A 26,070-nucleotide genomic window follows, 5' to 3' on the forward strand; every position below is an offset into this window, starting at 1 on the left:
TCTGTTCCCCTGCTTTATTGAGCCTCTCATTATGTTTTTCCTCTTGTGTCTCTTGTTGCATCATCTTGCTGCATCAGCTCACTGTCCTGCTTGTCCCCTTTAGGAGGCACTGGGAGCCTCTGCTCCCTGCTTGCTTTGTCTCTCATTATGCCCTTCTTGCATCTTGCATCTATGTCTCTTCTTGCATCAGCTTGCTGCACCTACATGTTGCGCCAGCTTACTGTCTTCTTTAGGAGGCACCGAGAACTGAACCATGGACCTCCCATGTGGTAGGCAGGAGCCCAATCGCTTCAGCCACACCCATTTCCCTGCTCATATCTTTTGAATCAGCGATTCAGCTTTTCAGTAAAAGATGTTAGAGAGACTTTTCAAACACTTACATCAGAAGACATTTATAAGACTATTCAAAGCAATACTGTTTATAATCACAGAAGTAAAACTGAGGAAGAATCCAAATGCCCACGGCAGGAATATGGGAAGTGCGGTAACTACAAAACAGTGAAAGTAACCTAACACACATGTAACAGGGATGAGTCTTAGAAACAATGTTAATGAAAAAAAAGGCACGTTCCAAAACACTATATATAATACTATTTTTATAAAGCTCAAGAACAAGCAAAAATAAACATATTGTTTTGACTAACAATGTATACGTGGTAAAACTATTTTTTAAAAGGAAAGAAAAGTAATGAAGAAATGATCATTATAACAATTAAGAGAGTAGTTACTTCTGGGTGGAACTACAGAGAAGGGATCAAGGAGGGGCACGGTACAGAGTTTGAACATTCTCGGAATGTTCTGGCTCTTAAGGTAGGTGGTGGGTGGTTCATTTATTACTAAGCCTTCCTACTCCTTACATATTGCATGTATCAAATAATACCCAGACAAAATTAAGAATAGTTTGGGTACAAAATGGGATTTATAAACAATGTCTTTCTTCATGCAACATTAAATAATGATATAAAGAATTTAGTTCTCTCCCTGTCTCCAAAGCCAGTAAATACTGCATTATCTTTGATTGTTCCAATGACTAAAATAGTGGCAGAGGCCAAGGAAACATCTCTTGTATGAGAGTTGTCATGGAATCAGATTTGTTGTAAAGAATGTCCACCAGAAAGAGAAATACAGAGACAACATACACACATAAAATCAACAGCAGCTCTGTATAGGAGCAATAACCACACAGAAAACATCACGGAAACAGCCACAGTAGCCCTCAGGGCCATTAGTGATTTTATTGAGGACTCATCTGGAGGATTTTGACCAGAGAAACCGTGTTACAACATGTGCCTTGAGGCACCCACATTGATCTTGCTCAAGGGCCCCCCAGCCCCCGCCTCTGGCGTCACAACTGTTGGGATTTCATCGAGCCCAGACGCTTCCTTCCCAAGTGGAGCCAGGCTTCAGACTCGCCCTGGCGTCAGCTCTGAGGCCCTGATGACAGACAAGGGGCCTCCACTTCCATTATCTCAGCGGCTCTCTAATGCATTTGAACCACAAAACGGACCTAAGCTTCTTTCCTGTCCCTGCCTTGTCTTCATAAACTGTAACAGACAGACAGCAGGCCCCAAGGGCACAAAATATCTCCTTTCCAGATAATTCTAAAGGAAAAGAGAAAAAGATGCGTATGGATGTGCTAATGGAGTGTCGATGGCTGAAATAATTCATCTGCAGAAGTGCTCCGATGAGCCACGCACTGATCCATTTGTTACGCTGCAGTAATTGAGATCAATGATTCTGCCGGAAGGCGGCTGGAGGTGACGTCTGTCTGAAGGGAATCAGGGCTCTCTCCGCTCTCCTGAGCTGGCACTTGGGCCCTTAAGTATAATCAACTGGGATTTACTAGAACTACCCCTGATTCAGTGAAATTTCCAACTTTCTGAAATACTTTTTTCTCTAAGACTTTACACAGGTTTCTGAGAGCTTGGATGGAGGGAAAAGAAAAATATCAATGTTGAAGTGGCAAATTAAGTTCACTAAGGTAGCTGCCTATTGGGAGGAAAATATGAAAATGTAATGATCACCCAACTGAAAACATTTCAGGGAGAAAATGATGAGTGACAACAGCACAGAATCAGGCCTCGGGCCGCGCCTGCCTTGGCACCGGCCTGGCGGGAGCATCAGCCCGTGCTCGTGGCAGCGGGGGAGCTGGAGAACCCTCCGGCTACCCAACGGACTCACGCAGTGAAGGGAGGAAGCACAAGGCCAATTTTTAGGAGCTGCTGGTCCTCTGTCAGCTGGAGATTTTTAGGGAAGCAAGAGGGGTAGGTTCAAATCCTGAGGGTTCCAGCCAAAGGCAGAACTACTTCCTGTGTCAGGCAGCCCTGGGAACAGGAGTCAGCAACCGGCTTTTTGTCTTCCTAGGAGCTCTGCTGATTTTTTCTGGATTGGGGGAAAAAGGACTCCCTAGAGCATATGCTCTCCAGTATTCCTGACCCACAGGAATACTGAAAAAAAAAAAAAAAAGACCTATAACAAAGCTGAGATATCTTTGAGGTGCTCCTGGAAGAGCTCGTAGAACTTTCACCACAGCTCCAGGCAAGGGACACAAAGCCCTGGAGAAACACAAAACACCATCCCTAGGGCCCCCACACTGTTGTTTCACCCTGGGGGTCTGCCTGTAGGCGAGACCACAGCAGCCGGGAATCCATAAACCACCACTTTCTGAGCCCTCTAGCCACAGAGCTCTGCTGCCCCAGAGCAGCCAGCCCCAGCCCGCGAGCAACCTGGAAGACACCAGCGTGGGAAGCGCTCACCTCTGCCTGACAGTGAGACTCCCAGCTGGTGGGGCGGGGTCCACGGTGGAAAACAGGCCTTGCTTTTCATGGTCTCCTCTGAAAAGCTACACAGCAAATGCTCTGCAGACAAACACCTGGCCGCGCTGACTGCCAGTGAGCGGGACTCACATTTGGACAGCAGGGTCTCTTAAGACTTCAAGGCAGGGCCAGGATCCAGACTCTGAGCACAAAGAGGGTCCGTGCAGCCCTCTGGCCTGGCCCGGCCGCCATCTCGTATGGTTATTTCCTGTGTGGCTGTGAAAGTTAACGGGATGAAGCCTTCACTGTCAGCAGAGAGAAGGATCCAGAGGGAGTCTGCAAAGCCAGATAAATACACAAGCAATTAAGGGCAGAATCTCACTCTATAAGGAAAAACATGACAACAAATTTGTTTTGTTTTGCTTTTTTTGAGGGGAGAAGTACAGCAATTGAAGATATTGAACCTGATCATCAGACTTTACAGAGAATGGGGTTGCTGGAAGGACTATGACTTAGGGTCACGTTACATGGCAGGGAGAGGGTGTTGATGACTGAACCCTCCCAAAATCGGTCCCTTCTGCACAGCTACCAGACGTACAATTGCGCCCAGGCGAGGCATCTCGCACTGGGTCTTCTGCAGCTGAGCTCGTGTGTTGGTTGCGTGCACGTGTGGGCACACGTTTAAGGGGCTGCATGGGGACAGTCCTACCTTATCTACATGTTGTTAACCAGTTTCTCCAAAAACTCTGGCGGTGGGAACAGCCGCCCTAAGGAAGAATGCTCTTTATCCGCGAGATCCACCCCAATCTGTAGACCCCAAGGAGGCAGCGCTGGGACGAGTGTGGCCCCATCGTCCCGGACGGTCTGTTCCGGGTCACCTGGGGCCCTGGCATAACACCTGCCTGCACCTCCTCTGGGTCCTTCAAGCCTAATGTGTCTCACCTTGTGACTCTGATATCACTTCTGAAAATCCACTCTTTCCCAAAATAACATACAAAACATGCAGGGTTTGGCTTTTTTTTTTTTAAGTACTACTTACAATGATGAAAAATTGGAAAAAACCTAAATATAAAAAAAAAACACACTTCAGAACAGTCAAAAATGACGTCAAAATGACAAAAATGAGAATTGTGAAGAACATGCATCAAAATGAGAAAAATGCTGATGATACAATGTTAAGGGGGAAAAATGAGACAAAGTTTTCTGTTTAATGTGGTGGCTATTGTGAAAAGAATGAGGCCTAAGAAAACGGCCAGGCTCCACATCTGACGGCACATCTAAGATGTCCCTGTGTTTGCTGCACTTTAGGAGGGCAGCTCCTTTAAGAAATATTCTGCTGTTCTGCTATGATCTTTAGGTTTTAGTGCAACCAGCACATGTAAGGTTTTTATGTTATTTCCTTACAGCTGTTATATACTACTTTGTAACTTTTTTTCTGGTTATTTCACATGTATACTTAATTTTTCCAGTTAGACTCTCAGTTTCTTAAGCGCAGAATCTATATTTTCCATGTGTTTCTGGCACCTAGGATAGGTCGGGTCATATGGTAAGAAGTAATAATACTTGTTAATTATTGAGGAAATCACTGAATGGATGGTACACTGTATTTTCACTACCAGTGAAAACTACAAAACACATAGTGGAGAGAGGGGGAGCTGGGAAGGGGAGATTTCTGAATCTTACTTACCATGCAGCATTTCAATGAGAAAGAGGCCAAACGTCTGTTGAACCGTACTGAGCCTTAGTTTGCTGTCACAGAGAAGCACGACTCTTTTTTCAACAGCAGGAATGACATTAGGTCTCTTCAATTATAAAAATAAAAGTTGTTAAACTGACTGTAGAAGCCATGGAGTTGCTTAAATAGAAAGCTTAAATAGTTTTGAAAAAATCCCTACCTATTACCACCATCAACTAGACTTCAATTTTAAGTAAAGAGGTTTTTTTTTGTTGTTGTTTTAAGTAAGGAGCGTTAAGCTGCATTATTTAACACAACCTAAGGATCAGAACACAACACAGCCCTGGATGTGCTTTTCCAATGGCTCTGCTCTTCCCTGCGGTTATGTCCCATTACCACGAGAAGCCAGCTCTGGCGGGACCCACTGACACCACCAGGGATGACAGCAGCCCAAGACACACCACCTGGCGCAGAGAAACCACTGCTTGGGAGTGTCAGCTATAACCAAGTCGTTTCATGCTTTCTTTTTTGGGGGGAAAAATGCCAAGAAAGACTGCCCTAAGTTTCAGAGTAGCAGAGGATTTGTATAAACAGAATAAACAAACTATAGTCAAAATTAATTAGTTTAGAAAAAGTACAAATGAAAGTAAATGATTTTTAAATTTTACAAGTCAGATTAAAAATTGTCATCTTCTTAAAATAGTTTGAACTACCCTAGGGAAAGAAAATATAAAAATTAGAGTTCTAATTGAAGACCTTAATAGCTCAAAGGTATAAACATAGGACAAAAAACAATATCTTTTAACTTCTAATTATGTATTATTTGAAACAATATCTCCATATAAGCATTAAAGAACAATTTTATAACTTATATGCCAACTTATTTTGTTAAAATTATTGTTACTCATTTACTGACTGTTGAGAATCATATTTTCAACTATGAAAGATAAACTATATTCCGTTTGTGGTAGACAATGAGTGATTCAAAGAATATGTCTACTGATGAGGTTTTAAATGAAGTCCCATTAATAAACCGTAAGAGTCAGAAGAAACACATCATTTATTTCAAACTCTTATGAAATGTGGCTTCTGATATTACAGGGGAAACCATTCCTTGCTTTTGATTATTTTGCTTTTATTTTTCTCAGTAGAAAATGGATATAGGCTCGATCTTAAAAAAAAAAACAAAACAGAAATCTATAATACAGAAAGTAGTCTCTGAAACTACTACTCTCCAAAGATAACTACAGATAACAGCTTGTTGGGATTACTTCATTAAAAACTGAGAAGTTGGGAAGTGGATTTGGTTCAACAGATAGAGCGTCCATCTACCATATGGAGGTCCAGGGTTCAAACCCTGGGCCTCCTGACCTGTGTGGAGCTGGCCCATGCGCAGTGCTGATGTGCACAAGGAGTGCCCTGCCACACAGGGGTGTCCCCGCGTAGGGGAGCCCCACATGCAAGGAGTGCACCCCATAAGGAGAGCTGCCCAGTGTGAAAAAAGTGTAGCCTGCCCAGGAATGGTGCTGCACACACAGAGAGCTGACATAACAAAAAAGAGATGCAGTTTCCCAGTGCCGCTGACAAGAATACAAGCGGACACAGAAGAACACACAGCAACTGGATACAGAGAGCAGACAACTGGGGGTGGAGGCAGTGAAGTCTGAGAGAAATAAATAAAAAATAAATCTTACCAAAAAAAAAAAAAAAGAAGAGTTGAGGAATTGAAAAGGCAAGAAAACATATTTCTTTTATCTATTTTTAAAAGTATTTTATTTCTCCCCACCCCCTCACTGTTTGCACTTGCTGTGTCTGTTTGTCTTTTTTGTTTCTTTTAGGATACTAGGAAACGAACCTGGGACCTCTGATGTGGGAAGGAGGTGCCTAATTGCTTAAGCCACCTCCAGTCCCTGCTTTGTTGTGTCTCTTGTTATGTTTTTCCTCTTGCGTCTCTTGATGTGTCATCTTGTCATGTCAGTTTGCCACTCTAGCTTGCTGTCCTGCTTGTCCTCTTTAGGAGACACCGGGAACCTCTGCTCCCTGACTTTTTGCGTCTCTCATTATGTTTTTTTTCTTGTATCTCTTGTTATGTCATCTTGTTGTGTCAGCTTGCCATGTCTGCCTGTTACTCCAGCTCGCTGTCTTCTTCAGGAGGCACCAGGAACCAAACCACGGACCTCCCATGTGGTAGGCGGGAGCCCAATTACTTGAGCCACATACGTTTCCCCACATATTTTGTTTAAATTTAATTAATAAAATATAGAATTTCACATCTACAAATGCTTAAAAAACAAAAAGATATTATTGTTTAATAAAATAATAAATTAAATATTATATTTTACGTTTTGAATTGACAAAGATTTTAGTAAAAACATAGAAAATATATGAAAACATTTATACCTAAGTATATCTGTGGCTTTCTCTAAAGATTTATGGAAAATTTTTACTTTCAACAATCTTTAATATTTCTGTATTAGTTAATTTTTTCCTCCATGAGCATATATTATTTTTGTAATTAGGGAAAAAAATAAGACTGTGCAGCTGTTAAAAAAAATGAAAAAGAACTCTGTGTTCTGATATAGAGAACTCTACATAATATACTATTAAGTGGAAAAAAGAAAAATGCAAAAACCTGCATATGGTATCCTACTTTCTGTGTAACATAGGGAGAAATAAACAATAAAGCTTGCTAGTTTCTACATAAATAGGTAGAAATTAAAATGGTTACTTATAGAAGGTAAGAGGAAACAGATTGAATAGGAATTGAGTGGGATTAAGACTTGTCAGTATATACCTTTTTCCTAAAATACTATTTTGAATTTTGAACCAAGTAAATGAATTACTTATTTAAAAAGAGAAATAAAAAGGGAAAAAAAAGTTTTGTTTTTAAATCATGGGAGGTAAAAAATAACTAGATTTCACATTTATAAATAATACAATTTTTTAAAAAAATACACAGAAACACCCCTGTAGTTAAATAAAACCATTTAAATATCTGTTTCGGTTGATGGCTGGCTGTCTCTAAAAACAATGGTGGGGGAAGTGGATGTGGCTCAAGTTAATGAGCTCCTGCCTACCACACGGGAGGTCCTGGGTTCAGTTCCCGATGCCTCCTGGAGAAGATGAAGCAAGACCACAGGGAAGGCACAGCAAGCTGACACAAGATGAAGCAAGATGAAGATGAACAAGATGAAGACACAAAGAGGAAAGACAATGAGAGACACAACGAAGCAGGGAACTGAGGTGGCTCAAATGATTGAGCGCCTCTCTCCCACATAGGAGGTCCCAGGTTCAGTTTCCCGTGTCTCCCAAAGAGAAGACAAACACACAGCAAATGGGGGCACAGAGAGCAGACAGCGAACACAAACAATGAGGGGGAATAAATAAATCTAAAAATAAATAAACAAAGATATAAATAAATAAAATAAAAACAATGGTGCCAAAAGGCCTGTCCAAAAATCTAGGACAGTGATTCTTAACCTTTTTCATTCCATGTATACCTTGGCCAGTTGGGTGAAAACCACGGACCCATTACTAAACCCACACGATATGTGTATTATTTAATAAATATATCACACCCGCACCAACACACCCTCACAAGAATAAGGCTTTTTAAAATTTTCAATTCAAGCTCATGGATCCCCTGAAATCTTTCACAGACCCCTTGGGGGTCTGTGGACCCCTGGTTAAGAACCCCTGATCTAGGATAAAGATGTTAAATATTTAAAAAAAAAAAGTTAAGTGTTTATAAATATTTATTTCAATTAGTTCTGGCAAATGACATAACTAAGAGATTTCTTTTTCTTTTTTATTTCTCTCCCCTTCCCCTCCCCCCCCCACTGTTGTCTGCTCTCTGTGTCTATTTGCCGTGTGTTCTTCTGTGTCTGCTTGCATTCTTGTCAGTGGCACTGGGAATCTGTGTCTCTTTTTGTTGCATCATCTTGCTGCGTCAGCTCTTCTTGTGTACGGGACCACTCCTGGGCAGGCTGTGCTTTTTTCCGCATGGGATGGCTCTCCTTACGGGGCGCACTCCTTCCACGTGGGGCTCCCCTATGTGGGTGACACCCCTGTGTAGCAGGGCACTCCTTGTGTGCATAAGCACGGCATGTGGGCCAGCTCACAACACGGGTCAGGAGGTCCTGGGTTTGAACACTGGACCTCCATGTGGTAGGCAGACGCTCTATCAGTTGAGCCAAATCTGCTTCCCTAAGCGATTGCTAATGTAGTTGAAAAGTTAATTTGAAAAAAGCTATTTTAAAAAACCAGTGATTTGGGAAGTGGACTTGGCCCAATGGATAGGGCATCAACCCACCACATGGGAGGTCTGCAGTTCAAACCCCGGGCCTCCTTGACCCATGTGGACTTGGCCCATGCGCAGTGCTGATGCGCGCAAAGAGTGCCATGCCACACAGGGGTGTCCCCATGTAAGGGAGTCCCATGCACAAGGAGTGCACCCCGTAAGGAGATCCGCCCAGTGCGAAAGAAAGTGCAGCCTGCCCAAGAATGGCGCCGCACACACGGAGAGCTGACACAACAAGATGACGCAATAAAAAGAAACACAGATTCCCGTGCTGCTGATAAGGATAGAAGTGGTCACAAAAGAACACACAGCGAATGGACACAGAGAGCAGACAATAGGGGGGTTTGGGGAGGAAGGGGAGAGAAATAAAAAAATAAGAAAAAATAAAAACCAGTGATTTAACTCTTCAGGGACAACAATTGGGGAAACAGGAGGTATTAAGATGATATTATACTGAGTATTACATATTGTATGATTCCATTTCTATAAAATGTAAATATAAATCAATTTATAAAGATGAAAGGAGATTGGGGTTATGTGGGTCTGATGAAGGAATGCTAAAGGGTGTGAAGTCTTTCTTTTTAGAGTAATTAAATTGTTCTAAAATTTTTGAGATGATGAATGTATGAATTGTAATTATACTAAAAGCCATTGCTAGAAACAGCAGCTATGTACAGTGGGGGAAACACAGAATGAAGTAAGGAATTTTGTTTGTTTTTTATTATTACTATTACTGAAATAATGAAAACGCTCTAATAATGACTGAAGTGATGAATGTACAACTATGTCATTAGAGCATATACCACTGATTGTACACTGGATGAATTATATGCTTTTTGATGTGCATCAATAAAATTGACTTGTTTAAAAATAAAAAATGATATTAACTAATTATTGTTTTTTTTTTTTTTTTTTAAAGATTTTATTTATTTATTTAATTCCCCCCCTCCCCTGGTTGTCTGTTCTTGGTGTCTATTTGCTGCGTCTTGTTTCTTTGTCCGCTTCTGTTGTCGTCAGCGGCACGGGAAGTGTGGGCGGCGCCATTCTTGGGCAGGCTGCTCTTTCTTTTCACGCTGGGCGGCTTTCCTCACGGGCGCACTCCTTGCGTGTGGGGCTCCCCCACGCGGGGGACACCCTTGCGTGGCAGGGCACTCCTTGCGCGCATCAGCACTGCGCATGGCCAGCTCCACACGGGTCAAGGAGGCCCGGGGTTTGAACCGCGGACCTCCCATATGGTAGACGGACGCCCTAACCACTGGGCCAAAGTCCGTTTCCCAACTAATTATTGTTAATGTCATTAGGTGTGATAATGGTATTGTGGTTATTAAGGAAAATGTCCTTACATTTTAGAAAAGCATCCTGAAATATTTAGGGGTGAAATACCATGACGTCTCTATTTAAGATATTTCAAAGAACAAAAAAAATGAAGCAACTATGGCAAAATGTTAACAATGGTTAGATGCAGATAATATATAGTTTCATTTTATAGTCTTTCTATATTCTTACAATTTTTTATAATAAAAACATTTTACTATATGCTTGAAAATTTTCATCATAAAAATTTTTTTTAATTCAGTGTTTAAACTATTTTGGGGGAAGTGGACTTGGCCCAGTGGTTAGGGCATCCATCTACCACATGGGAGGTCCGCGGTTCAAGCTCTGGGCCTCCTTGACCCGTGTGGAGCTGGCCCATGCACAGTGCTGATGTGCGCAAGTAGTGCCGTGCCACACAGGGGTGTCCCTGCGTAGGGGAGCACCATGTGCAAGGAGTGCACCCCGTAAGGAGAGCCGCCCAGTGCCAAAGAAAGTGCAGCCTGCCTAAGACTGGCGCCGCCCACACGGAGAGCTGACACAATAAGATGACGCAGCAAAAAGAAACACAGATTCCTGTGCCGCTGACAACAACAGAAGCGAACAAAGAAGACGCAGCAAATAGACAGAGGGAACAGACAACCAGGGTAGGGGGGAAGGGGAGAGAAATACATAAATCTTAAAAAAAAAACAAAAACAACAAAAAAACTATTTTGGTTCTTCTAAAAACCAACATCCTTGAGTTGGTCAAGCTGCAGTTTTAAGAAAAAGCCATGGGAAGCTGATGTGCCTCAAGTGAAAAGAGCTTCTGCTTACCATATGGGAGGACCTGGGTTCAATCCCTGGGGCCTCCTGGTGAAAAAGAAGAAGAGAAAGTGTGCCCATGTGGCAAGCCAGTGCCTGTGTGAGTGTCTGCGTGATGAGCCAGTGCCCCACACAAATGAGTCATACAGCAAGATGATGAAGCATCAGAAGAGAGACAAGGAGAGAGTCAAGGTAACGTGCAGCTGAAACCAGGAATTGTGGTGGCGCAACTGACAGGGAACCTTTCTGCATCAGAGATCTCCAGGATCGAATCCCAGTGAATCCTAGAGGAGAAAAAATGAGAAGACAACACAGACGGCAAAAACAGCAGGGTGGGAGGAGGGGAAGGGGGAAAATAAAGAAATAATCTTTGAAAAAGCCTCATAAAAGCCTCTTCAGCCCATTATTTAAATAGTAATTTATACATTTATCACTGATTTCAATACCTACTTTCTGCAAATATCTTTTAAAATGGACTGATCTCCCGAGTTCAGTCCCCAGTGCTTCCTAAAAACAAATAAACAAAACAAAAAACAAATGAAAAAATGAACTCGGGGGCCATGTAGCTTAGTGGCTGAGCACCAGCTTCCTACATACAAGGCCCTGGGTTCAATCCCTGACACCTTAAAAAAAATAAAGTATAGCATAGGGAATCCGGAATTGGATCCCAATATAAATGAGTTTATATACAACAAAGGTGACATCAAATTTGGAGTGTTAAGGACGGATTTTCAATAATATTGCCAGCACAACTGGCTATTTACCTCTAAAGAAAACAGAAGTGGATCATACACAAAAGCTTAATTAAATATTAAAAACTTAGGGAAGTGGATGTGGCTCAAGCAACTGGGCTCCTGTCTACTATATAGGAGGTCCAGGGTTCAATGCCCAGGGCCTCCTAGTGAAGGCAAGCTGGCCCATGTGGCAAGCTGGCCCACACGGAGTGCTGGCCTGTGCAGAGTACTGCCCCATGCAGGAGTGCTGACCCACGCAGAGCTGGTGCAGCAAGATGACACAACAAAGAGACACAGAGGAAAGACAATAAGAGATACAGCAGATCAAGGAGCTGAGGTGCCACAAGAGAATGATTGCCTCTCTCCTACTCTCCCAGGTCCCAGAGCTGCCTAATGAGAATACAAGCAGACACAGAAGAAAACACAGTGAATGGACACAAAAAAGTGGATGATGGGGGAGGGGAGGCGCAGCGGGAATAAATAAATCTTAAAAAAAAACAAAACCCAACTTAAATGTAAAAAATAGAATAATAAACATAGTGCAAGAAAATCTAGACATTACATGTATATTAATTTCTAAAGTATACCCCTAAACCCTTACAAGCTGATAATCCTATAGGAAAAATGAACAATACACAATTCACATTCAAATGGTCCCCAACACAAAAATATACTCAAATTCACTAACAGTAAAGGAAACACAAATTTATAAAAGTGAACCACCACTACACACTCATGAGACCGGTGAGGAGGGGAGGAACAGGACAGGCTCCTAAGTCACTGGTAAACATGTGATGAAGCACGGTTCAGCAAAAACTCTTGAAAAGGCAATCTGGCAACTTTACTGAAAATAGAAACGAATATACTGTTGACACTGGCACTTCCACATCTGGGAACAAATCCAACAGAAATACAAGTGAATACACAGGAAGGTATCACTGTGGCACTATGTGGAGTGGCCAAGAACCGAAAGCAAAGTGAATGAATGTGTAAGGGGACAGCGGAATAAACAGCACACTCTTAGCAGGAAGGAGAGAGTGTATCATATGATCCCCTTTCTGTAAAACAAAGACAACCCCCCACAAACACACATAGGCCCACAGACTTGTGTAAGAGCATGTGAGTACAGACGAAAATATGGACAGACCCACAATAAGCTGCTCATTAAAGTGGTTATGCGGGAAGCGGACTTGGCCCAGTGGATAGGGCATCCGTCTACCACATGGGAGGTCCGCGGTTCAAACCCCGGGCCTCCTTGACCCGTGTGGAGCTGGCCCATGCGCAGTGCTGATGCGCACAAGGAGTGCCCTGCCACGCAGGGGTGTCCCCGCGTAGGGGAGCCCCACGCGCAAGAAGTGCACCCCGTAAGGAGAGCCACCCAGCGCGAAAGAAAGTGCAGCCTGCCCAGGAATGGCGCCGCACACATGGAGAGCTGACACAACAAGATGACACAACAAAAAGAAACACAGATTCCCGTGCCACTGACAACAACAGAAGCGGACAAAAGAACATACAGCAAACAGACACAGAGAACAGACAATGGGGGAGGAAGGAGAGAGAAATAAAATAAATAAATCTTAAAAAAAAAAAAAATAAAGTGGTTTATGCTAAGGCAGGGCCCAGCCATCTTCCAAGGTGAAAGTGTTCACGGTAAAAACTCTCATTTAGGTATTATTACATGTTTATATATACATGCATAAAGAGATGCATTAGAAAATTTTAAATGAACATAATCATTTTCTTAAATGTAAGAGTACCTGCATTGCCTAAAATTGTTTCACATCAAAGTAATACAATTATTAAAATATATATAGGGGAAGCAGACGTGGCTCAAGCAATTTAGCTCCTGCCTATGACATGGGAGGTCCCAGGTTCAGTTCCTGGTGCCCCTTAAAGAAGACAAGACAGTGAGCTGATGAGACTGGCTGACACAACAAGAGACACAAGGAGGAAAACATAATGAGAGACACAATAAAGTGGGGAGCAGAGGTGGCTCAAGTGATTAGGCGCCTCCCTCCCACATGGGAGGTCCTAGGTTTGATTCCCGGTGTCTCCTAAAAGGAAGACAAGCACACAATGAAAAGACAGCGAGTGCGAACAACAAGTGGGTGGGGAGAAAGAAATAATTAAAATAAATCTTAAAAAAAAAATATATATATATATATAGTTTTCTAGGGGTGCATGTGGCTCAAGCAGTTGAGCGCCCGCCTCCCACATGGGACGTCCTAGGTTCAGTTCCCAATGCCTCCTAAAGGGAACAAACATACAAAGAGCAGACAACGAGCAAAAACAAAAACAAAACAAACAAAACATATAGTTTTCTAAATATAAATTGCTAGAAAGAACATAATCATTCATCTCTTCGTAGCTTGTACAGGCTAAAATCAAGGGCTATACAGGTATGTGTGTCCATCTGGCTAGCAGGCTAACACCCAACCAACCTGCAGAAGTTTAACAACTTGCCAATAACATAATATGCCCAATTCAGTGAAGTACAACCAGAATACCATCTTCCTCATCAATAAACCCTTTTTTTTTTTAGAGCTGACTGGCTACAGGAGCTTTTACATACAGTGGCAGCTCCTCAAAGGAGAAGTTACCTGGCAGGTGATGTGCACATAAGGAGGCTCCTGAGAGCGTGGGTACCCTGGAAAAGACGTCTTCCCCCGATGTAGGAAGACCTTGAGTTCAGACAGACGTTGCTGCATTTCAACCAGGTTCCTAGATAAAGTTTTCAGTTCCTTAGACAGCTGATAAACTTCCTTTGCCTTCTGTAAATTCTTCCTTTGAGGCAAATTAGGAGGCTCCGCTGTGCTGCTGGGTCTAGGCAGGGGCTCTGACCAGTTAAAAGGCTTAGCATCTGGGGTTTCTGGGGCTACGGAGTCACCACATGTACTGGATGTGGGGCTTTGGATTTCTTTAACAAGAGCTCGTCCAAGACTTCCACTTTGGCTACTGGTCCCAACTGTTAATAAGAGCCCTCTGTTTTGGTGACCAAAGTCTGGAGAAAGACTTGCAGTTAGTTTTTTTCTGATTGCTTTATTTAACAGGGCACTGAATGGAGAGCAGCCACTGTGGCTTTCACTTGATGTCACTGAAGATTCTTCTGCCACCATTACTTCCCGAACAGTCAAGCGGATGATATACGGGTCAGACTTTGAAGAAGGAAGAAAGGTCAAATCAGTGGATTTCTGTTTTCCTACCAAAACTAATAATAGTCTATCTGTCAAGAAATACAGGCCTTTTGGCCTTTCACTACTCTCTAACTGAATTTGCTGGACGTTTTGCATAGAGGATGGAGTGATGGAATAGATCAAAATGATGTTGCAAGTATTGGAAGCCACCGCCACTACCTGAGCTTTCAGATTAAATGCCATGAGATCGGGAACCAGCAGGCCTGGAATGCCCACTTTTCTGGTCCTGGGAACCTCTCTCTCATAGGTCACAAGGACCAACTGTGAAGAGTCCTGGTCAGTTCCTGTCAAGAAGTCCTTTTGTCTTAGACAAATAGGAGAACCACCCTCAGATCTAGACGTACTGAAATGCAGATGAGTTAGATCCAGGGGATGTAAAGAGGAAGAAGACAAGGAAGGAGAAGCTAGTTTTTCAGAATTTGTTTCAGAAGCAACTGGCCCCTTATCGAGCGGGGGCATGTCACCAATAACTGGTAAAGCGTGCAGGCCGGTGTCCCCACCACCAGGCGCAATGTCAGTGGTTTCAGATGCGTTTAAGCCACAAATCCTATCGAGTGGGAGCTCGGTGGCTACTGCAACCTGGGAGTCCACGGTGGCGCGGATGGAGCGGATGTGGCTGTCCACATGGAGCACCGGGCAGAAGGAGCACCTTCGAAGGGTCTTCTGAGCACTATCCCAAATATAAGAATGCAGGCTGCTGCCCACGGCCACCACCAGCCTCTGGCCACCCTGGGTCCAACATGCACAGTGAATGCGGCCCTGGGTGTCGATGTCCACTTTCACCCGGGAACTGTCACAGCGAACATTATGGAAAACGGAGACATCCTGTGCTGTCAACACAGTCAGGATGGCACTTTCTGGGTGCCACACACAGCCTTGGGGAAGGACAGGGAGCGATTCTCTAATCTCACAGGTTTGAGTCATCGGCCACCAGCTGGACTCCGTAGTGATGGGACACAGCTGCCACACGGTGACGTGCTTCTTGTGCTGGACAGCGAGCAGAGCGGGCATGTCCGCAGTACCAGGTGGGGCCCAGGACAGCCCACAGACATGTTCAAATTGCCCCACGACCTTTGAGTCCCCAAACTTGGCCTCTCCACTGTGAAGCTGCCAATCAGTCAGGACGACCTGACTCCCGTCAGTCCAGGCGAGGCCATGAACTGGGTGTACTGCTTGATACAAGGCGTCCCGTCCAGTCCTGAGAAGGTGTCCTTCTCCCAGCTCCATTCTTTCCAGGAAAAATTCCCTGAAATAGTTCAGAAGGTAACTTATATAACCATGAGAAAATAATCAGACAAATCCAGAGGGTAAGACATTTTACAAGACAGCTGGCTGGGCCCTCCCCTTGTTAATACTGTGGAGGAATAAAAGGACAGGAGGACAATTTATTGACTGCAGGAGACTACAAGTAAGCTCTACTGGTGGATCTTGGAGTGGGGAAAAAGCATATTCTACAAAAAAGGCATTTTTGGAGTAACTGGGGAAATCTAAATATGGAATGGGCATTAGAAGATATTGTGGCGTTATTAATTTTCTTAACTGTGAGCATGGTATCACGGTTACACAGGAAAATGTCCTTACGTTAAAATATGCATGTTGAAGTATTTAGGGCAAAGTGTCATCATATCTACAATCTGCTTTCAAATGATTTACAAACAAATGAAATTTTATACAGATAGGCAAAGAGATAAAACAAATGTAGCAAAATGTTAGTAATTGTTGACTCTAGATTAAGGCTATATAGGTAATCATCGTACTTTCAACTTTTAAGTTAGAAACTTTTCAAATTAAAAGGTTGAAAAGAGAAAAGCCTCCTCTAGTATCTAATTTTTGCTTCTTTTCACTGCCAAACCAACAAATAACCGATATTCATGGCCCTGATTTATAAGTACTTATTCCCTAAACTCCCTTCAAAATGGCTTTTACCTCTACTGAAATACACTCAAAAGTCAGGGACTGGGGAGCAGATGTAGCTCAAGCGGTTGAATGCCTGCTTCTCATTTATGATGTCCTGGGTTTGACCCCTAAATCTCCCAAAAAAAATAGTCACTATTACTATTTCTACTTCTTCCTATTCAAATAGTATTTAATAATTTTCAGAATGTTTACACAATTCCCTATTGCGTTTTATCTTTTTAACAATCCTTCACAATAATGTAAATTTGGGTAGGCAAATATTATCTTCAATTTTTTCATTCTTCATGTTTTTCTTTTCAGATTTACCAAAAACACACATACTCACTGCAATGAAATTCAAACAAATCAAAAGTGTTGAAAGCAAAACTAACTGCTTCCTCCCATCCCTGGCCAAGCCCTCTTCTTTTCGCTCTCCCACCCCTCCCAAATTTCAAGTCCTTGATAAAAGCCTGGTGTGTAGCTGTTGCTACTGCTAAAGAAGTCTACGAAAATCCTACAGGAACTTGTATGTGTCTATTTTTCTTTTAAGCAAAAATGGGGTATAAGGCAGTTTGCAGTACAAGCAATAGAAACCACTCTGGCTAAACTTAAAAAAAAAAAAAGGCTCAGAAAACAAAAGGAACCAAGTGAGGCCAGGCAGAATTAACCAGGGCTGGACACCGCAGCTCCTGAGAATCTAACTTCACTGTCCCTTCGCTCGACCTCAACTGCTAAGACGCAGGTACTGCTGGCTGAGCCCTGCTGCCGGGAGGAGGGTGGGGGAGAGAAGATTTATCCACAGGGGATGACACGCTGCCTCCCACCAAGACTCACACAAAGGGAGGTACCCCCAAACTAGGAAGCGGTTTTTTAAAAATGGCAATTACCACCGGGATCATATGTTACAAATTATTCGCTAATTTAAAAAAATATATGGGAACCTTTCTAAGGCAGTAATATACATCTGACTCAATCTTTTACGTAGCCACATTAGTAGCAGCAAGGTATCCTATAGTATGTCATGTACCATAATTTATGTAATGATTCCACAATGGGTAGCTTGTTTCCAAATTTTATCTAGATGTGGATAGAGCCAAAATTTGGTCCTCAGTGTTCATGGCTTTTTTCTCTCGTGCTCCCCTCCAATGTCGTAAATTCCCATGGTTTCAATAATCATCTCCCAAGTATAGTACTCTCAGATCTACATCTGTTCTCCTGGTTTCTTTGCTGAATTACCATATTCATGTTGGGCTTAGCCAACATTATGGTTATATCAGCCCTGCCCACATTCATATCAAACTGAACATGTATAAACGAAAAGTTTTGAGTACAATATAAACAAAGAAACAGGAAATAATATTCCATCCAAAGGAAGAGGATAAAAATCCAGAAAACACCAACAAGGAAGACCAGATGTGTACACACTGAACAAAGACTTTAAAAAATGAACTTGGGGAGCGGATGTAGCTCAGTGGTTGAGCAACTGCTTCCCACAAATGAGGTCCCAGGTTCAATCCCTGGTATCTCCTTGTGGTAGTTTGAGATTATTTATGGATTCCAAAGAGAGGGATCATGTCTGTACACTGGTTGGTTCCTCGGGTGTGATACCTTTTGACTGTATTTACTCAGCTGAGATGCCTTTGATTAAATTATATTAATATTAGGGCTTTGATTCAACCATGTCTGTAGGGTGACTCAGTTCGAGTCCCTGCCCCCTTTGTGGGCTATATAAAGACACTCAATTAAGGAGACACACAGAAGTAGATACACAGAGGAAGAGAGAGAGCTCCATTGACACGGCAGAGGCCCTGGGAAGAGAGATGAGCCATTCGCCTGATAGTCTACAGTTGACCTTATGAAGAGACCAGAGCAGCTGAGCCCAGAGAGATGAGCCCTGGGAAGGGAGGGCCCTATGCCAGTCTGCAGCTGAGACAGGAAGAAGCCAGACCCACAGAGCCTTAAGAGGGAAGAGGCAGGCTGAACCCTCATGGACGTCACCACTTCTTGCTTCAACAACTAGTAACAGAGTTTGGTAAGGAAATAACCTTGAATTGGACTCTTTAGGGCCTTGTAACGGTAAGCATTTACCCCAAACAAATACCCTTTATAAAAGCCAACAGATTTCTGGTACTTTGCATCAGCACCCCTTTGGCTGACTAATACATTCCTAAAAGAAAAAGATTAGGAAGATGGAAAATACAGAGAAAGAACTAAAGTATATCAGGAAAACAGTGAATGAGCAATATGGAATCGTAGTAAGTAAACAGAAACTTTAAAAAGGAACCAAACAGAACTAGTGGAGTTGAAGACCAGAATATCTGAGATGAAAAATTCCCAGAAGGGTTTTGATTGAAGACTACTGCTGGCAGAAGAATCAGCAACGCTGAAGACAAGACAATCAAAATAAGTCAGTCTGGATTTCTGGGAAGATGATGGACTGGAACGACATGGTGAAGCAGGCTAGCAAGATAGAGAATCAATAGATGGATCTGGAACCTGGCAATAAGTCCACGTGAACATCAATAACCCCAAAATGGCTGCTGGAAGACCCTCCCCCAAGATTCTGCCACTCAGAAGAAGACTTTCTCCGGAAGCCAGGAGAAGCCTGGGATATTCCCTAAAGACTTTATCATTGGGCCCTCCTGGGAGATTGATGGGGGAAATAAGCAATCAAAAACAGTAAACAGCTGGAACTCCTCCCCTGCCATTAGCAAAGGGGTGGAATAATTAACAGCTCAAAAGCCAGGCACAATGTCTGAAAGAGCTCTTGTCTCTCATCCTCTCTTGCCTCTGGACCCCAGACTCCAGCTGCATTTTCCCTTGCTTAGATCACTGCGCAAGTAAAACCTGGGCATTTATAACCTATAATGGAAATTGTAGCCTGTAAATCAGCCCTCTTTATCATTTTTCAGCCCCTTTCTTTCTACCTGGGACCCCTGCCCTGTTATTTTCTTCCATTTCTCTTCCTTCCCTACCTAAATAAATTACTGGCCCTACTCATCCGGCTTGCTCTTGAAATTCATTTCCGCAGCATAGCCTAGAACCTAAACGAAATCTGGCAACAACAGGACTCTCTTCTCCTCCAGAAAAATACTAGAGAACAGGCTGAAACAGCCTGTTCTAGGGTTTAGGACCCTAGAAATTCTCTCCGCCCAGTGGAGAGAGGGACAAAGGAGGGATATCATGACACAGAACTGTGAGTTGAAACCAGTGGCTGCAGCTGCTGGTACCATCCCCCACACTAAAGACACTTCAAAATTCTCAGGCCTCTGGGCACGTGACTACCGACAAAGGAGGCTCCAGGGATCTACTACCCCAGGAAAGGCGAGAGAGGGGGACACAGCCTAAGGCTGACTCAGCTTCTGACCCACAAATTTGGTCTGCCGTTTCCCACCAGCCCTTCCAGGCCAGGTGGGGCACACACTGCCTGGGAGCCAGGGAAGAACTGAAGAAATCTGACCCTGGCAATTGCCCTCTCTTCTAGCTGGGACTAACTGTTGAGGGTGCCCCAGGAAAGGGGAGGGTGAGGGGCACAGTCTAAGGCTGACTCAGCTTCTGACCCACAAATTTGGTCTTTCGTGTCCCAGGAGCCCTTCCAGGCCAGGTGGGGCCACACCATTGCTTGCCTTGGAGCCAGCTAAAGATGTACGACCCTCCCAATCTCCTCCTCTACTAACCTGGACTGATTATTGAGGACTCAGAGGGGAGTGGAAATATTTCCGAACCCGGGAAGGCTGCCAGAGAAGGCTGGAGAACTGTCTCAGAGAAAGTCTGAATTACAAGGCTCATAGCCTCCAGACAGGAAGGTCAGTGTTGCTACAAATAAACACACGCTGACCAGGAATTGAACCGAGAGCTGCCAAAAAGCAGCATCTGTTGGCAGACCAAGGAAGTGCATGCAAGAAAATTAAAAATAAGTAGGAGAGGCTTTTTCCAACCTCTATAGCCTCCCTCCCCAAGGCCCTAGGAAGTGACTTTATAACCAATTATTGGGTCCTGTGCCCAGTTTTGAGCAACCAGCAGGACAATCCTAACAATCCATGTTGAGCCACGAATCAAAGAGCAGAGGTAACATGCAAACTCCTGCCACCAAATCCCTACAAAAGAGAAAGAAATTGAGAATCTGAGTAAACTACGTCCTAATCAGATGCCTAGATATCAGCAAAAAACCAAGAGCCATACTAAGAAAACAGAAGACATGGCCCAAGAAAAGGAATATATCAAAGCCCCAGAAAAGATGGAGAAATTGAGAGAACTAATCAGTGAGATGTGCACAAAATTCCAAAATCAGATTGATGAGTTGAAAGACAATATATTCAAAGAGATAAACGACATCAAGAAGACATTAATGAATCCAGCGATCCAAGTTCAAATCTCAGTAGGACCTCCAAAAAAAAAAAAAGACATTAAGTGAGCACAAAGATTTTGAAATCTTGAACAGAAAAGTAACAGAGCTCATGGGAATGAAAGACACAATAGGTGAGATTAAAAAACACATTTGAGGCATACAACAGCCGACTCGAAATGACAGAAGAAAGAATAAGTGATACTGACAGAACATCTAATATTGAAGAAAGGAAGGACTAGAGAAGGAAAAGAATGGAAAAAATTGAGCAGGGGATCAGAGAGTTGCATGGCAACATAAAATGCAACAATGTACATGTCATAGGGGTTCCAGAAGGAAAAGAGAAGGGAAAAGGGGCAGAAAGAGTATTTGAGGAAATAATAGCTGAAAATTTCCCAACTCTCACGAAAGAAATGAACTTAGATGTCCAAGAATCACACTGTACCCCAATCAGAATAAATGTGAATAGACCTACTCTGAAGACACCCAGGTATCCATCAACCAAAGAATGGATAAACAAATTGTGGTGTATTCACACAATGGAGTACTATGTAGCTCTAAGAAGAAATGAAGTCATAAAGCATATGACAACATGGATGATCCTGGAGGACATTATGTTGAGCAAAGCAAGCCAGACACAAAGGACAAATACTGCATGATTCCATTAGTGTGAACCAAATATACTGTGTAACATTGTATGATTAAAAAAAATGTTTTCTGTGTATCCAGGACATTTAATTGAGAAATGTGAAAGACCAACCAACCAACAAATAAGAAAAAAAAAAAGTTCCGAGGGACAAAGATGGTCACTATACACTGAAAAAGGGATCAATTCAACAAGAAAATTAACAATGATAAATATGTATGCATCCAAGAGCCGATCCCTAAAATATATGAAGCAAACACTGAAAAATTTTAAGGGAGAAATTAACAGTTCTACACTAATAGTAGGAGACTTTAATACACCATTTTCAATAAAGGCTAGAATATCTAGTCAGGTCAACAAGAAAATACAAGCTTTGTCCAATACTCAAAACCAACTAGAACAAACATGTTGAACATTTCATCCAACAATAGAAAACACATTCTTCTCGAATGCACATGGAACATTCAACAGGATAGAACATAGCTTAGATCATGAAACAAGTCTTAAAAAATTAAAAAATACTGAAATTATACAATGTATCTTCTCCAACCACAATGGCATGAAGCTAGAAACCAATAACAGAGGGAGAAATGGAAAATTAAAAAATATCTATAAATTAAACAATATATCTTTAAATAGCCAATGGTTAAATAGGATATCAAAAGGGAAATCAGTAAATATCTTGAGATGAAGGAAAAAGAGAACACAACCTATCAAGACTTGTAAGATGCTGTGAAGGCAGTGCTGGGAAGGAAATTTATAGCCCTAAACGCTTACATTAAAGAAGAAAGAATTAAAATCAAAGACCTATCTGGACACCTAGAGGAACTAGTAAAAGAGCAATCTAAACCCAAAGCAAACAAAAGAAACAAACTGAAAAATGAGGGCATAAATAAAAGAAAAAATTTTTTAAAGCAAGAGCATTAACAAAACCAGTAATTGGTTCTTTTAAAAGATCAATAAGGTTGACAAATCTGTAACTAGGTGGACAAAAAGAGGATAAAAATAATGAAAATCAGAAATGAAAAGGGGCATATTACCACTGACATCACTGGAATAAAAAGGACTGTAAGGGGAATGGGAAGGTAATGCTTGAGGTGTACAGAGTTTCTATTTGGGTTGATGGTACAGTTTTGGAAACAGATGGCGGTGATGATAGCATAACATTGTGCATGTAATTAAAAGCACTGAATTATATACATGAATGTGGTTAAAAGGGGAAATTTTAAGTTATATATAGGTTACCAGAATAAAATTTTTAAAAAAGGATTTTATGACAGAGTAAACCCTGTAAACAATGGACCACAATTAATAGTAGTTATAAAAATGTTCTTCCATGAATTGTAACAAATATACCACAGTAATGCAAGGTCTCAATAACTGGGTGTCGTATGGGAACTCTGTATTTTATGCATGACTTTTCTGTAAACCTACAACTTATTTAATTAAAAAAAAAATTTAGGAAGAAGTCTTCAGACTCTAAATCCAAAGAAATGTATTTTCTACAACACTGGTGATTTGCCTTAACTTATCTGTAAATTATGTCTTTGCTAGCTTCATCCTTACTCTCAGACTTACTAAAAAGGAAAGGTATGTTACACTTCTACATGTGACATCAGATTAAATTCTGCAGTGGCTTGCTAAATGGAAAAATAAGTCTCCTGTCATTACTAACTAATGAAGAAAACTAATCTCTATCCCACTGATCCATAGTATCTACTTATGAAGTTGTGTGTGTGTGTAGGTTTATTTTTATTTTGAGGTACCAGGGGCTGGGAATTGAACCTGGGACCTTGTATGTGGGAAGCCAGTGCTCAACCACTGAACCACACTGACTTCCCTGATTTGGTTTTTTTTTTTCCATATGTTTTGCTTGTTGCTCATTTTTGTTTTTTCAGGAGGCACCGGGAACCAAACCCAGGACCTCCCATGTGGGAGGTGGGAGCTCAACTGCTTGAGCCATATTTGTTCCCTTAAAAGACTTTTATTGATAACCAATGCATATTACATTTTCCTGGGAAAAGAAAATTCCTAATGGGATAATTATATCTAAGGCAATTTATATGACATGTTTTAAGCCATTTAATTGAGTCTAATGTCATTGAAAGGTATGTGGCCAGGGGTAGCATTTAAGAATTTGCAAATAAAAGCAAACATGCTAATAAAGGTTACCAAGGTTTTTAAAAGAAATTACAAGAAGATATTTGACATTTTTCTCAAAACCTAACAGCAATTACAAAAATGGGTTCTATTTCTTTCCACTCCTCATGACACGGTGGTCTTCCAGGTTCTGACCACATCTCCCAGTTTTAGGAGAGTAAAATAAGTCCCCTTGATACCAGTCTCTTCTCTTTCCAAGTGAGCCTGGATGCCATTTGTGGCTGAGCAGAATAAACTTTTTAAAAAGGACAGTTCTAGTGAGATTTTGACAATATTCTTTCCCAATCTGTAACACGTCTCATGACAATGCAAGATGTTGGTGGAGGGCTGATGTACGGGACCCCTGTATAATGTTCTGCATGTTTGCTTTGTAAGTCCACGACTTTTACTATACACCTATTGTTTATATATGTGTTCATATATAAATGATATAAAAAAAATAATAATAGGGTGGGTTGGGGGAAATACTTTGGTTAGTAGTAATATTTTGACAATGCTCTTTAATCATTAGTTTAAAAATGTTTAACAACAATGCAAGGTATTGGTGGTACATTGAGTTATGAGAGTTCTGTATGATGCTATGTATGTCTGTTTTGTAAATTCACCACTATTACTATACATTTATCATTTATGTATGTTTATGTATGAGTGACATACTTCAATAAATTTTAAAAAATAAAATTTAAAAAAATTAAGTAAAAAAAAACCATAGTTCTGATCATTTTGCTCTTTTGCTCAAAAACCTTTAATGCGTCTCCAGAGACTACAATAATAATAAAAAATAAGTTTCTCAAAATGTCTTAGCAAGGCATCTATAGCCTTCTATTATCTGATATTGATTTACCTTTCCTACCTTATCTTCCTGATCATAAAAGGCCAGCCCAGGAATTTGGGGGAAACAGCACACATTCTTGTGACAATAAGCAGGATGGAACTGAGAAGAAAGTTGACAAGTTTAACAAGGGGTCATGAAATAGTTTGAATGCCAAAGTGAGAATGTGAACCAAGGTTTTCGCTTTTTCAGTAGAATAAGGGGTCGAGATTCAAGAAATATTTCTAAGGCAGATGGAATAAATAGTGATATCCGATAAGAGTGGTGAGGAAGAAAGATGACTTAAGGACAACACCCAGATTTTTAGCTTGAGGAACTGCTGAACCATTAACCAGAGATACAGAAGGTTTCCAAAGTAAGAAGGATATGAAGTGTGTGTGGTAAGTTCAGTATTCAATGTGCTTCATTTAAGAATTTAGCAATGCACCTTGGGCAGTTAGAGGTAAAGATTTGGGAATCGTTGGCATTACGTTGGTAATTAGAGGCAAAGCAGTGGACAAGCTCCCTGTGAGAGGTCAGAGAGTCTAGAGGACAAAGGGTGACAAAGGTGTTCCCTATTACTCTCTCTCTTTCAAAAGTTTACATTTTGCTTCAAGCTAACTGTTTATCTCTTGGTTCCTCAACACCAAGACTGTCAGTTTTCTGAAATGATCTTTGATTCCCCATAGAGCCTAGCCAAGTGATTTTCACACTGTAGAAATCAGGGTATTCTGGGGAAAAAAAAGATCACTCTTAGTCCCCGGGGGAGGTGCTCAGAAACAGGTCCTGATGCTCACTTTTAGGACCATTTACTTCTTCTGTTTTTAATCTTCTTTAAAGACAACTCCTGATGAGAACCAAGAGGTTTCGGTGAACTGGGGCATTTCCAGTAGGTTTACACAGAGGTACACACCCCTATTTGTTTTTCTAGGTTTCTAGGTTTATGATGTCTCCACTATAAAATAATGTCAATTTTTTTACACTTAACTTGAAAAAAAAAAATCACACACAAGAAAGGTAAAAACATATTCACAAAAATCCATTCATCCAAGAAAATTATGACTATATCCTTCCAGGCTTTTTTCTATGCACAGGTTCGGGTTGTTAATGCTTTTCAATCATACTGTAAAATCAGTTTTTTTTCACTTAACAGGATAATAATAGCACTTTCTCACGTTACTTAGAAGTTTTAAAAGTCCTTTTGGATATCACTTAACATTCCTCGGCAACATCACACAATTTACTACCTACTCCTCACTGTTGAGACTATAGAATAAACACTTTATTCTATGATAAATGACAGTGTTCGGGAGCCCACGTGGCTCGTGGTTGAGCGCCGGTTTCCCACACACGAGGTCCGGGGTTTAATCTTGGACCCGGTACCGCAAACCGCCCCTCCCCCCCCCCCCCCCCCCGAAATAACGGTATGATAGAAGTC

General features: G+C 41.8%; 1 protein-coding gene across 3 annotated transcripts in view; it reads right to left on the reverse strand.

The window, feature by feature from the left end:
- WDCP (WD repeat and coiled coil containing) overlaps positions 1-26,070 on the reverse strand; it is a 34,660-nt gene that overhangs the window by 8,098 nt on the left and 492 nt on the right. The window contains exons 2-5 of one of the 3 annotated variants that reach the window (XR_009183411.1): positions 14,181-16,020; positions 4,444-4,558; positions 2,757-3,092; positions 1,200-2,382 (exon numbers count right to left, since the gene is read on the reverse strand). Coding sequence is in view for 1 of the 3 variants with exons in the window: in XM_058287685.1 (XP_058143668.1) it covers positions 2,926-3,092; positions 4,444-4,558; positions 14,181-16,001 (2,103 nt within the window). In the remaining 2 variants the exon portion in view is untranslated. Of the gene's footprint in view, positions 1-1,199; positions 3,093-4,443; positions 4,559-14,180; positions 16,021-26,070 lie in introns of those variants that run through there. The other 2 variants (XR_009183412.1, XM_058287685.1) reach the window with 2 other exon arrangements.

This window comes from Dasypus novemcinctus, chromosome 25 (assembly GCF_030445035.2).
Source record: "Dasypus novemcinctus isolate mDasNov1 chromosome 25, mDasNov1.1.hap2, whole genome shotgun sequence".
NCBI lineage: Eukaryota > Metazoa > Chordata > Mammalia > Cingulata > Dasypodidae > Dasypus > Dasypus novemcinctus.